Source organism: Poromitra crassiceps (assembly GCF_964638095.1).
Source record: "Poromitra crassiceps genome assembly, chromosome: 2".
NCBI classification, from domain to species: Eukaryota; Metazoa; Chordata; class Actinopteri; order Beryciformes; family Melamphaidae; genus Poromitra; species Poromitra crassiceps.
In genome coordinates, this window is record NC_139624.1 from 23,443,021 (window position 1) to 23,456,012 (window position 12,992).

Below are 12,992 nucleotides of genomic sequence, written 5' to 3' on the forward strand. Positions count from 1 at the left end.
TGCCAGATTTGTCGCTAGTCACTTTTAAGAAATAAAGTCGCCAGGGAGGCCTGAAAAGTAACCAAGAAGTTGTCAACACTGATCCAGAAATTGGTAAATACATTATGCAAATGTAACTAGTATGCAGACGCCATTTTACTTTTTTCATTGTCTTTTTCTTTCATCTGTCTGCCAGCTGTGAGGTGCTTGGATCTGCGTGCCTTTGCATATTTTTTGTTGATTTTTTTTTATCTATCTCACACCAATATTATTCTCAACAATATTGCTATTGCTTGCGCTGGCTGATGATATTGCAATGGCTGTGTAATCCTCCCTACAGGCCGTACAGGGTATCTACAGGTTTCACAAAGCCACATTTCAGACTTTTTAAGATGCATTTATGCTGCCTGGAATTGAAGACCAATTAAAAAAAAATCGAAATAAAGAAAAGCAGTCTATTTTGTGATTGAACACAGATAATGAAAGTGGTTAAATGAAAGAAAAAGGACACCAGGAAATTAATTGTGTAGAGACATGAAATCCAGCTGTGTTTAGGATGCATATTGTATCGTTACATGGTGAAAAATGACTTTCTATAAACTTTCTAGACTGATACGGATACCCTGTCTCAGGAGGACTATAAGACCACTTCCTCCAACGTATGCAGTATAACAGAGAACTATAGAAAACAAATACAAACAAAGCAAATGACACCGCGTCAGTACACACATTAAAAGAATGGAATATCAACAAATGATAAAAAATAATTAAAAACTAAACATTTAAAGTTTGGCTATTAAGACCTCATGATTAGGCAGTCATGATTTTACACAGGAAGTAGAAACAACCGATCCTAACTGGCAACAGGGTGTTTACAACCGTCCAATGGCATCGCATGATTAACGCACACATGCTCTCTCACACACACACACACACACACACAGACATGACATCATGGACCACCCTGCTTAACGTCGGAACAATTAACAAAAGAAAAATCACAAAAATAAAGTGAGTGGCGATCTATCAGTCTGTTAAAAAGATTAATTTCATCTTGTATTATGTGAATGCAAAGCCTCTGCTTAAAGCCTGCACCGGCACATTTTCCACACAAAGCATAATACTAAAACTTAACCTACACAGAAAGAAATGATCCAGCTGATTATCTGCAGTTATCAACACAATGTCATCAGCGTAGAAACACATACTGTGGCGTATTTAATACGGAAAAGCATTTGGCCATGAAAAAGTAAAGTTCATGTTACATTTTGGATTTTTGGACAAAAGTCTCATCGTACCCTGATTTCACTCTACTCAGTTGTGCCGTCAGAATCAAGACCCCTGATTGATCAGTGGTGTGTACCGTACTGGGTTTTCATTGGTCGATTATTATTAATGTGCCAGCTCGTTTAAGCTCAAAGTGATCATCCTTGCAGCTCCTGGCTTTAGGATGAAACACTTCTCTGTTGCATACTACAGATTCCTTTTCCTGGCAGCATTTAGAGGGAAATTCACCTCTTGTCCAGAGTTCATAGTCTTTGCTTTAGCCCTAGTAGGAGAGGGAAAAGTGGTTAGCTCATAGTCTGAATGTCCAAACCCGCTGAAGTCTTTCTGATCCAGATCCTATCATGAGTCATTGTACATCAAATCCAAATGTCCAATGGGGCCGAGTGGTCAAAATGAATATGTCATTACTTCACTTAATCACTTCAATTCTCCACAAACCTTCAAGCTCCATTCCTTAGAGCCCTTTGGCACCTCCTTATATGATCAAATCTAATCTTGTAGGTAACAGTGGTGTAGTAGGGGCATACAGTTAAATAGAGTACACCAATCTATAAGCATAATTACCACTGGAAAAGGACCCCTTTTAGCCATTTTGCATCCCGTCTCGCTGTTTCGAGTAGGGATACCAAATGGCACCAGTGGAAGTATGCCCTTCAACTGTAATAGATACCTGTACGACCACCACCACACCACTGTCACATCACTCTGGGCTTGCTTAAACACTGTCCAAAATCTCCAGTCCTCATATGGTCAACAATAACCTACAGAGTCCCATAGCTCCTCCCCCTTCGATCCTTATATGGTCAACAGCTTTCCGTGGCGTCCCTAGCCCCTTCCAGTTCCGTCACATGGGCACACATTCTGTGGAGTCCTAGAGCTCCTCCTCCTTTGAGTCCTTGTGTGGGAAAACTATCCGGCGTAGCCCCTCCCCCTGGCCCCTCCGTGCGGTGGCGTGCGGTCAGAGGTCGGTGACCTTGTTCTCCAGGGCGGCGGCGATCTGTTGCAGGCGGAGGGTGAGCTGTTTGCTCTGAGCGGCCGGGTCCTCGTCCAGCGACTGGATGATCTGAGGTAGATCACAACGCAATGATTACAACTAGGGATGCATCAGATTGGATTTTTTGGGGCCAATATCCAATATTTCCCAAATCTTCTGGCTGATTACCGATGCTGATATATGCACGCATTTTTTTCCACCTAATTTCAGAGATCATCAAGTCTCTCCTGTAGTGGAATTAACACATTATTATGCCTCCTCTTATTGTGATGGCCCACTGGCAGATGCAGACATTAATACAATTATTTTCAAAATGTACAAATTCACTGGACAAAATAATTAAACTACTTCAACTTAGGTTACGTAAAACATGCCATATTTCTTATTTATGTAATATTTTCTTTCAAACAAAACAACAAGATTCATCCTACTTTAAAAAAAGCTTGGATGATGCTTTCCCTGAGACAATCCTGACAATAGCCACCACAACCAGGGCAAATTGGGCTTATTTCACCTATTTTATTTGGGAGTAATTAAAGCATAATTTTATCGGCAGAAATGTTTGTTTCAGGTTGATGCCGATATTTCATTTTAAAGCCTATATTGGCCGATATCGATGAGGTGCCGATGACATTGTGCATCCCGAATTACAACTGACAATTGATCAATTCTATAATATAAATATGTAATCAATCAAACTGCATCATATCAGAGGTGGATGACATGGACTGGACCAGATCTGATTTATAATACAGTAAAATACCCCATCAGCAAAGGTAAGTTGGTAAGTCATAATAAGTCATTATATTGAGATATATAATCTATAATCTTTATAGTGTAGTTTATAGTCTACAGCTCTAATAATAGATCATGGGAATATTTCCCATTGGACACTACAGTCACTATTCTTTTCAAATAATATACATCTGAAATGAAACTGAATGTAGCATGTCTGCCAGACAGAAGATACCTTCATGATCACACATTGAGTGTGTTGTAAAAATAGTTTGCAATGTAGAGAATGCATTCTTTCTTAATATTATCAGTATTAATTGTAGGCATTACTCTGCCCCAGTCTGCTTGAATCTTTTGAAAGAGAAAAAAGCAGTGCCCTACCCCGTCGTAGTACTTGCTGGCGTATTGGTAGAGCTGATGTAAGGCCACCTGGGTGTTCAGCTTGTCTGTGTGTTGCTGCAGAGAAGAGACACGCGTTACATACAGAGACGGCTCAACTCTGGCTGCCTTTCCATCCCACTGCCAAGTGGTTTGGATGCAAACTTTTAAAATGTCACAACAATAACAACAACAAAAAGCATAATAAGTCATGTTTCTATCAGGTGGTTGAACCGAATAAATAGAGAGCCAAAGTTGACGCCACTTCCTGCTTCAGCATGCGTACCAAGGGATTTCATCCGCCATTTTATTTTCCATAGACATTTTGTAAAATGCTTATAAAAATAGTTTTACTTGGTCAAACCAAGCGATTCAGCTATATTTAGAATCAGGAGAGACCATAGAACATTTCACTAGGACCGAAACATAAAAAAAAATATATATATATATATTTAAAGCCGCAATTCTTTTACGTTTTGGTCTGAGTGAAATGTTCTGTGGTCTCTCCTGTTTCTCAATATATCTGAACCGTTTGGTTTGAACAAGTACAACTATTTTTACAAGCATTTTACGAAATGTCTATGTGAAAATAAATGACGGATGAAAATCTCTGGTACGCATGCTGAAGCAGGAAGTGACGTTCACTTTGGCTCGCTATCTACCTTATTTTTGAATGCCCCGCTGTAAAAAATAATTATGGGTACAAGGTCCAGTTTAAGTGACCTGATTGTTGCAGCTTGCCATTTCCTAAAACGGTTGATTTGAAAACTCTGCAGGCACTACTACTACACTTCCTTCTTTACCCTGGCAGAATTCCTCCCCCATAAACTAACATAACTTGGCCAATAAGTATGTAACATACAAAATAAAACAAACGGTAATGTCTTCATTTGGGATGGGACATTTCTCTGAGATCTTTTACAGATAATGATGGTCCAAAATGACCACCTGCCCAGCAACAAATGCCAGTCATATTTGTCTTGAATAAGGGTTTCCTGCCACACTGGCACATAACCTTTTGAGACCATAACATTTGAATGCTGCCTCAGTTATGCAGTTATTTACAGTCTTTGGTCTCAAACAATGGCTCTGTATCAAACAGGCTTCTGATTGGATGTCTGTTTCTCCAGCCTGGAATCTCTGGATGATTAACTAGCTTTGTTAGGTGAAATTGAAATTCTAACTCTGCTTACAAAGTAGCTGATTCTATGCATGAAATAGCACTGATAACAGGTAGGGTGACACATTTCTATGCCAAATTAATACAACTAGCAAAAAATAATTCTTGGCAGGTACTTTCTCAGCCCTTGGCAGGTGAGCTCAAAAGTTTTTTTTTTTTTTCAACAAAAGCATTTCTCTCTATCACATCATTCTCTCACTGACATCAAGCGAGAATAAAAGGTATTTGCATAAAAAACAATTGGATGGAAACCCAGCTACTGACAGAAATACACAGACAAACATGGAACAGCTACTGACAGAAATACACAGACAAACATGGAACAGCTACTGACAGAAATACACAGACAAACATGGAACAGCTACTGACAGAAATACACAGACAAACATGTAACAGCTACTGACAGAAATACACAGACAAACATGGAACAGCTACTGACAGAAATACACAGACAAACATGGAACAGCTACTGACAGAAATACACAGACAAACATGGAACAGCTACTGACAGAAATACACAGACAAACATGGAACAGCTACTGACAGAAATACACAGACAAACATGGAACAGCTACTGACAGAAATACACAGACAAACATGTAACAGCTACTGACAGAAATACACAGACAAACATGTAACAGCTACTGACAGAAATACACAGACAAATATGTAACAGCTACTGACAGAAATGCAGGGGAAACAGACAGCAATAAACACACACACACGTACCCTGGACACCTCAGCCAGGTGTGTGTTCATGTCCTGGTCGCTAACTGGAACCATCTGTCTGATGCCCTTGTAGTAACTGAGGAGAACACACGCACGCACACACGCACACACACACACACACACAGTTAAAGAGTCTAATTATGCAGCCAGAAGACTTACTGTAGGGGGCGATCACACAGAGAAGCATCGAGCCACGTCAAAACCGTTGAGGGAACGTCGGGTAACACACCTTGGTGCGCCTGTGGAGCACTGAGGAGCAGTGCTGCATGTGCGACCGGGTTAAAGATTGCTAATATTAGCTTTTCATCTGTCCAACCGTTCAGCACATCCAAACTGCATCAAAACAGGAAGGAAAGTCCGCCTTCTGCTTGATTTGATGGACGTGGACAAGCGACCAGAGTCTTGCGCACAAGACTCTGTGTCTTGTGCGCTGAAGAGTTGAAGACATGTTTACTTTTATGCCTGCCTAAAAACCACCAGAAAACCGCGACGCACGGCACAAGAGAGGAGGGTGCGCCAGGCGTGCCGTACCATAGGGAAACAATGGTTTTGATGGCGATGCGTTTCTACAGACTTTTCTCTATGTGACTGCCCCCAAACATTGTTTTCTGCTGTTATTGCTCTCCAATGAGCATAAAACTTCTTAGGAAATTCACCATATTTGACTGTAACTGAGCTAAAGCTGTGACTGAATTTCAAAACAGCAAAACAAGTGATGTAGTTTAAAGTACTGACACTTTGAATTGTAACTCTAACTCAGATGTCTTATCATTCAACAGTACTGTATTTGTCCACAGGGATTCATGAAGTTTCACCAGTACATTCCGTCTTCTATGTTGGACTTTTTAATGTTCTCTATTCTACTAAAAATGTTTTACATGCTGTTTTACTATTTTACCATCAAGTGGAAATCAGTTAGTTCAGTTATCCTTTATTTATCCCCATGGGGAAATTCATCCTCTGCCTCTACTAGGAACCTTCCTAGAACTAGGAGCAGTGGGCAGTCACAGTGCAGCGCCCGGGGACCAACTCCAGTTCTTTTGCCAGTACCTTGGTCAGGGGCACTGACAGGAGTATTAACCCTAATATACATGTCTTTGATGGTGGGAGGAAACCGGAGCACCCGGAGAAAACCCACACGAACACGGGGAGAACATGCAAACTCCACACAGAAAGGACCTGGGACGGGATCATTTGGACTAATGAATGAATGAATGAATGGGGAACCCATACATAACCCAGTCTGACTGCTACAAATGACTTGTCAATATACAGTACTCCCATGATGCAGCTGGGCAGCCAAATAACTTAAACACTCAATACATCCTTTCTACGTGCTGTCTATTCAGTGAAGCAAACTCACTCGTCCACCATCTTCTTGTACGTGGAGATCTCCTTTGCATAGAGCAGCTTGTTACTGGGAGACTCCTGCAGGGAGAGATGAGTAAGACTAAGACAGCAGCGTTTCATAGTCATGTTAGTGATCATAGAGTGATAAACTGTGCGTAGGATCCCTACTAAGAATTAATTAGAAGAACGACTAACCTATCGAGTGACTGCACACATACCTGCATGCAATTTCCCTGCTCAATTGATAATCAGTTGTCTTGTTTACTTTATAACTTGTGTTTTCTTTTAACATCACTACTTATGTGTGGAATACCTTTGCAAGACGACACTAGATTGTGAAACAGATCGAATCGTGTAGACAGTCACTGGACAAGTTATTAATATTTTTAGCAGGGATTCTAGGCACATGTTGATAAATGAGAGCCCTAAGCTGATTGGCTGACCCTGCTGAGCTTGTGCTCGGTCTTGGTGCAGGCGTCCATGAAGGTCTGGGAGATGACGTGCAGCGAGGCGTCCACCACCTCCGTCACGTGCACGTCGAAGATGAAGTGAGGGTTCCTCAGGATGTTCACCCAGAACCGCAGGGGCAAGCTGGAGGGGCACAGAGCTTTACCTTAGAACACGGGTTCCCAAAGTTTACAGACCAAGTAACACTATGTACAAAAGACCAAGTAACACTATGTACAAAAACTTTACAGACCAAGTAACACTATGTACCAAACTTTACAGACCAAGTAACACTATGTACCAAACCAAATGTCTGAGGGACCACTTCCACTGCAGATACCCCCCCCCACACACACACACACCCCAACATTAGGCTGTGAAAAAGAGGACCCATTTGAAAAAGTATTTTCCCTCGCCAAAATTTAGCCTAACTTTAGAGCATTACTTAGCCACCTTCCTGACAAGCAAGCATGACATGGTTGATACCAATCGATACCTGAGTCTTCTAATTTCATATGATACCAGAAACTTCACCCTGGCTTTAAAACGGAGCCTGCTACAGCCTTTGAAATCTTCAAAATTAGGATATTTCGAAAATATCGCGATATTTCTACTTAAATGTAGGGTTTAGTTACTCTTAAGACTTTTCCAGGCTTAACTGTCGGGTTTAGTTACTCTTAAGACTTTTCCAGGCTTAACTGTGGGGTTTAGTTACTCTTTAAGACTTTCCAGGCTTAACTGTGGGGTTTAGTTACTCTTAAGACTTTTCCAGGCTTAACTGTGGGGTTTAGTTACTCTTAAGACTTTTCCAGACTTAACTGTGGGGTTTAGTTACTCTTAAGACTTTTCCAGGCTTAACTGTGGGGTTTAGTTACTCTTTAAACTTTTCCAGGCTTAACTGTGGGGTTTAGTTACTCTTTAAACTTTTCCAGGCTTAACTGTGGGGTTTAGTTACTTTTAAGACTTTTCCAGGCTTAACTGTGGGGCTTAGTTACTCTTAAGACTTTTCCAGGCTTAACTCTGGGGTTTAGTTACTCTTAAGACTTGTCCAGGCTTAACTGTGGGGTTTATTTTGTGTGGCAATATTGTATCGTACAAATGCCAAGTATCGCAATATTTTATTATATAAATTGTCAGGTGCATTCAACATTTATGACAGGTTTTTATGACAGTGTTGGTCAGTCTGCCTACTTGACAATTTGGCTGCAATAAAAATGACTGAGGTGAGATGAACAGACAAAGTTTTCATTTGGGGACATCATTTGCAGTGGAAAAAAGGTAATAAATCGCAATATATCACCATACTAAATATATTGCAATACTATTGTGTCATGACTTAAGTATCGTGATAATATTGTATCGTGGGGCATCTGGTGATTCCCACCCCTAATTTCCAGGGTAGAAGTACTTCAGCTCAAACTCTGGGGGTTAGTTTCTGTTTAGGACTTTTCCAGGCTTAAAACTGTGGGGTTTAGTTACTCTTAAGACTTTTCCAGGCTTACAGTAACTGTGGGGTTTAGTTACTCTTTAAGACTTTTCCAGGCTTAAAGCTGTGGGGTTTAGTTACTCTTTAAGACTTTTCCAGGCTTCATCAGGCCCAGGGCGCCATATCCCTGTAAAGAGATCAGAGCTGTCCACCGCTCTCCCCCTCCCATCTCTGCCTGCTGCAGAAACCTCCCAGCTACCCCCGACGACCACAACCCTCCTCAATAATGCACCAGCACCATGAATATTTCATTGTATTTCCAAGTTGTGTGTGTGTGTGTGTGTGTGTGTGTGTGTGTGTGTGTGTGTGTGTGTGTTTCTGATGATTGACAGGCTGGACTCAAGGCCATTTTTGAAGCAGTTTAGAGTCTATCTCCCTCCCTCTCTCCCCCTGTCATCTGTCTCTATTTCCTCTCTTCTTCAGTATCGCTTTTTCCCTCTGTAATCGTTTAGCCGTCCTGATCAAATTGGAGATATGGTTCTTCAAAAACATTGACTACGACTAAACTATGACTTCCTTTTACTGGTGTGTGAGTGTGAGTGTGTGTGTGTGTGTGTGTGTGTGTACTGGACACACACATTCTAATATTTCAGCTAACAGGCCTGATGTTGTTGTCAGTTTAAATCATAGAGATGTGTTTGTTCTAGATCTTGTCTGTACCTTTGACCACAGTCTTGAGGAGGCCTTTCTAACCAAGATGCTGAGATATCAACAGCTGGAGCAGACCAGTGCACAGCTGGGCTACAGGTGTTTTAGTTTTCAAATTTGGTAGCCTGCGTATGCAAGCTGCAGGGCCAGCTTGGCGAAACTAGTCCATTAAAAATGCACAAACACACACTGTAAAACTGGACTGGTTTAACCACAACAGCACCGATAACACTGCACAATATCCCAAATACCCCGGATATAGTTTTCATTAACGAAAGCAGAACATCAGTTACCATCATTGAAATAGCTCATTTGACAAGTACATGGACACTTGCTTCACATCCAAACTCATGAAATATCAGCCCTTGGTACAACATATTACCACTTTAGGCTATAACTGCCAACTTATTGTGCTTGTGTTTGGGAGTCTGAGGCATGTCCACAAACTTCAGTCTAAGCCACTATAGGCAGCCTTTCCAGCTGGAGAAGACAATGCTTTGCCCTTGAGTGCTGAACATGTTTACATACGTCTGCTTGCATCTATTCTATATAAGTGTAAGTTATCATTGTGCTATATCTTTTTCCTGTGTCTACAACCACGTGCATCCATGATCATATACTGTACTGTACTGTACTGTACTGTACTGTACTGTACTGGGTTCTTCCAAAATATTTGGATCTCTCATATTTGCCCTACTTTTGGATCCATATAAAATGATCTAAATGTGTCTGTGTGTGTGTGTGTGTGTGTGTGTGTGTGTGTGTGTGTGTGTGTGTGTGTGTGTGTGTGTGCGTGTGTGTGCACGTGTGTGTGCGCGTGTGTGTGCGCGCGTGTGTGCGTGTGTGTGTGGGTGTCAGTGTTGTAGTCAAGTCACTATATCTCTTGTCCAAGTCAAGTCTCAAGTCCCCAGTCTTCAAGTCCAAGTTCGAGTTACCAAAGAAGAGTCTGAGTCGAGTCAGCATTACCTGAGTCTGAGTCCGGTGTTACTTAATGTGAATCCGCATTTAGGTGGCTACCCTTGCACAAAATTTAAAGGTCCATTCAGCGATGTTTTTGTGTTAACACGTTCACTGCCAATGACGTGTTTTTACGTCAAACTAAATCCAACGGTTGACTGCCAATGACGTGTTTTTACGTCAAAAAAATTGAAAAAAAAAATTTGACCGTGGGATGTGCATCTAACCCTTTTACATCTCTTATATAATTATTGGAGCCACCGAACATGTACAACCCATTCCACCGACCCACTAAGTGGCGACAGTGCTCTCCCAGACTAGAGGAAGGCAAGCAAAAAGCATGTGTGAGGAAGCCATTCTCATGAAAATGGATGGCGGAAAAAACGCTTTCGTTTTCGCGCTGATTGCTGGCGGTGCGGGATTGCAAATTTGCATAATAGATTACGGGTGGAACACACTTTGAAACACGCAGCATAAATAAGACCAGAATCGCAAAAGCTTCATCAAAGCTCTCAACACAAACCACAAGAAACGAGCGAGCCGATCCAGACTTGCACAGCGGCCGCCAGCAGACAGGCAGCAGCAGCAGAAGCAGTGAGCCTGGTGACGCGAGGTTACAGCAGCAACAGAAACGAGCTTGTGACATGCCCGCTGCAGCCAAGAAGAACACAAACGGAGGGAGGAGTTTGAATGAGAGGGGTGTTTCCTGCTGTTATGGAGGAAATTACTGTTCAAAACTATTGTTTAGATGTCTGACGTCTTACTGATGCCAAAAATGAATGGTTAAAGTGACTGTTCTATCGAATTTCACAAAAAGCCGTTTATCTCAAAATAATTTTTCAGACGCTGAAACCATGCTGTATTCAACTGCTAATGCTTACATAACTACCGTACTAACTCTACAAACTAACTCTTTTAGACAGAGAAAGCACACATTCTATTAGTTCTTTTGAGATATTGTGTGTTCACAAAATCTTAGCAGAAAAGAATCCTCGGGTCTTGAAAGATGAGCCAGAATCCTCAAAAAACCCTCTGGCAGAACCTACCTACAGTAAAAAAAAAAACGGCTGGCAGTGAATGTGTTAAAATAAGTGTTAAATGGCTCTTCTGACAGCAATCACTGAAATAAAGTGTTTGGTCAGTGACTTGAAACCCCCAACCCCCCGCTGTCCTCTGTCTCTCTCCTGTAGTCCTGCATGCAGGGCGGACATACAGTATCTCCGCAACCATGATATGACTCATAGAGACTCAGTGATGGCGGCGTTGGATTCATGGTGAAAAAATACATATAGTCCTTTAACACTTATTTTAACACAAAAACATCGCTGAATGTACCTTTGAAAAATGTCACTGTGTTAATATAGCTATCAATAACCTTATGCCAAAGTATTAGGGCAGTTAAAAAAAAGACAAACAAACACACACACAAAATGTCTTTATCAATTAACAAGTCTGAGTCCTCGTCTCCAACTTCCGAGTCCGGATGCACGAAGTCCGAGTCATCAGTGCTCAAGTCCAAGTTGAGTCACAAGTCCCGAAAATGACTGGACCGGACTGGACTGGACTACAACACTGGTGTGTGTTAGGTACCTGTTGGTCTTCCAGATGTGCAGCGTGTGTGTTAGGTACCTGTTGGTCTTCCAGATGTGCAGTGTGTCCTCCTCCACGTTGTCATGTCTCAGGGCCTGCTCGTCCAGGAAGTCAAAGAAGTATTTGACAGCCGGAGGCACGGCTGCGCTGGAGCACAGCACGCTCCGGAAGAAATTATCCACAAACTGCTGCAGCGTGCCCTGTAACACACACACACACACAGATACATACGCACGCACGCACGCACGCACGCACGCACGCACGCACACACACACACACACACACACACACACACACACACACACACACACACACACACACACACACACACACACACACACACACAGATACACGCACGCACGCGCACACACACACACAAAGCAATGTAAAAGTTAATTAGAATGTGTTTGTTTCAGACGTCTTCACAGTAATGAATGAATGAGCTTTATTTGTCAGTTTAACAACGAAATTGAAGCAATCTCCTAGGTGCGTTAGACAAGACAATACAATAAGTCAAGGTAATAAGGTATTTAAAAAGTAATCCATAATAAAATGTGTCAAATGGTTGTTTTCTATGTCAAAGTGCTTTTTGAGGGGATCTAAAATGGCAAACTAAGGGCTCCCTTCATAAAACTTTCAAATTGTGAATTTGTGAAAGACCTGCCCGCTTTGTCTCATTAAATGTTCACGGTCTTTTCTTAACTACCTCTTCACACACAGAGCGCATGCACACACACACAGACACACACACGCGCGCGCGCGCGCACACACACACACCCACACACACACACCTTGACAGACAGCAGTCTGGTCAGGTAGATTTCGGTGATAGCTTTGGTCATGGCCTTGTCCTTCATGCTGCCTCTCTTCGACTTCACTTCATCGATCTCGTCCGCCGGTCTCACCAGGTGGAAGGTGTTGTCATCCTCCAGCAGGCAGTTTTCTACAGGGGGAAACATGTACACATCAATCATTTACAGAACGTAGAACGTTAACAGACCAACTTTTGGGTGTATTACAGATTATATATATATCTATATATCTATATCTATCTCTCGCTCTCTCTCTCTCTCTATATATATATATATATATATATACCGTATATACAGTATATATAACTTTTTTTTAAAGTGTGAAACACCATAGTGACATTTTAATGAAAATAATAATAATACCAATGACAAAACCACACGGCAAATAACAAACAGGGGAAAAAGAACAAAAGGACATCA

At 41.7% G+C, this 12,992-nt stretch overlaps 1 protein-coding gene across 1 annotated transcript in view; it reads right to left on the bottom strand.

Moving 5' to 3' along the window:
- Positions 1–519: 519 nt before the first annotated feature.
- LOC310799073 (plexin-B2-like) overlaps positions 520–12,992 on the bottom strand; it is a gene marked incomplete at its 5' end in the record, with an annotated part of 33,166 nt that continues 20,693 nt past the window's right edge. Inside the window, 7 exons of the mRNA XM_083661636.1 lie at positions 520–2,329; positions 3,377–3,451; positions 5,283–5,358; positions 6,646–6,710; positions 7,076–7,223; positions 11,800–11,960; positions 12,552–12,703. Of these exons, the coding sequence (XP_083517762.1) occupies positions 2,225–2,329; positions 3,377–3,451; positions 5,283–5,358; positions 6,646–6,710; positions 7,076–7,223; positions 11,800–11,960; positions 12,552–12,703 (782 nt within the window). The 3' untranslated portion in view covers positions 520–2,224. The remainder of the gene's footprint in view (positions 2,330–3,376; positions 3,452–5,282; positions 5,359–6,645; positions 6,711–7,075; positions 7,224–11,799; positions 11,961–12,551; positions 12,704–12,992) is intronic.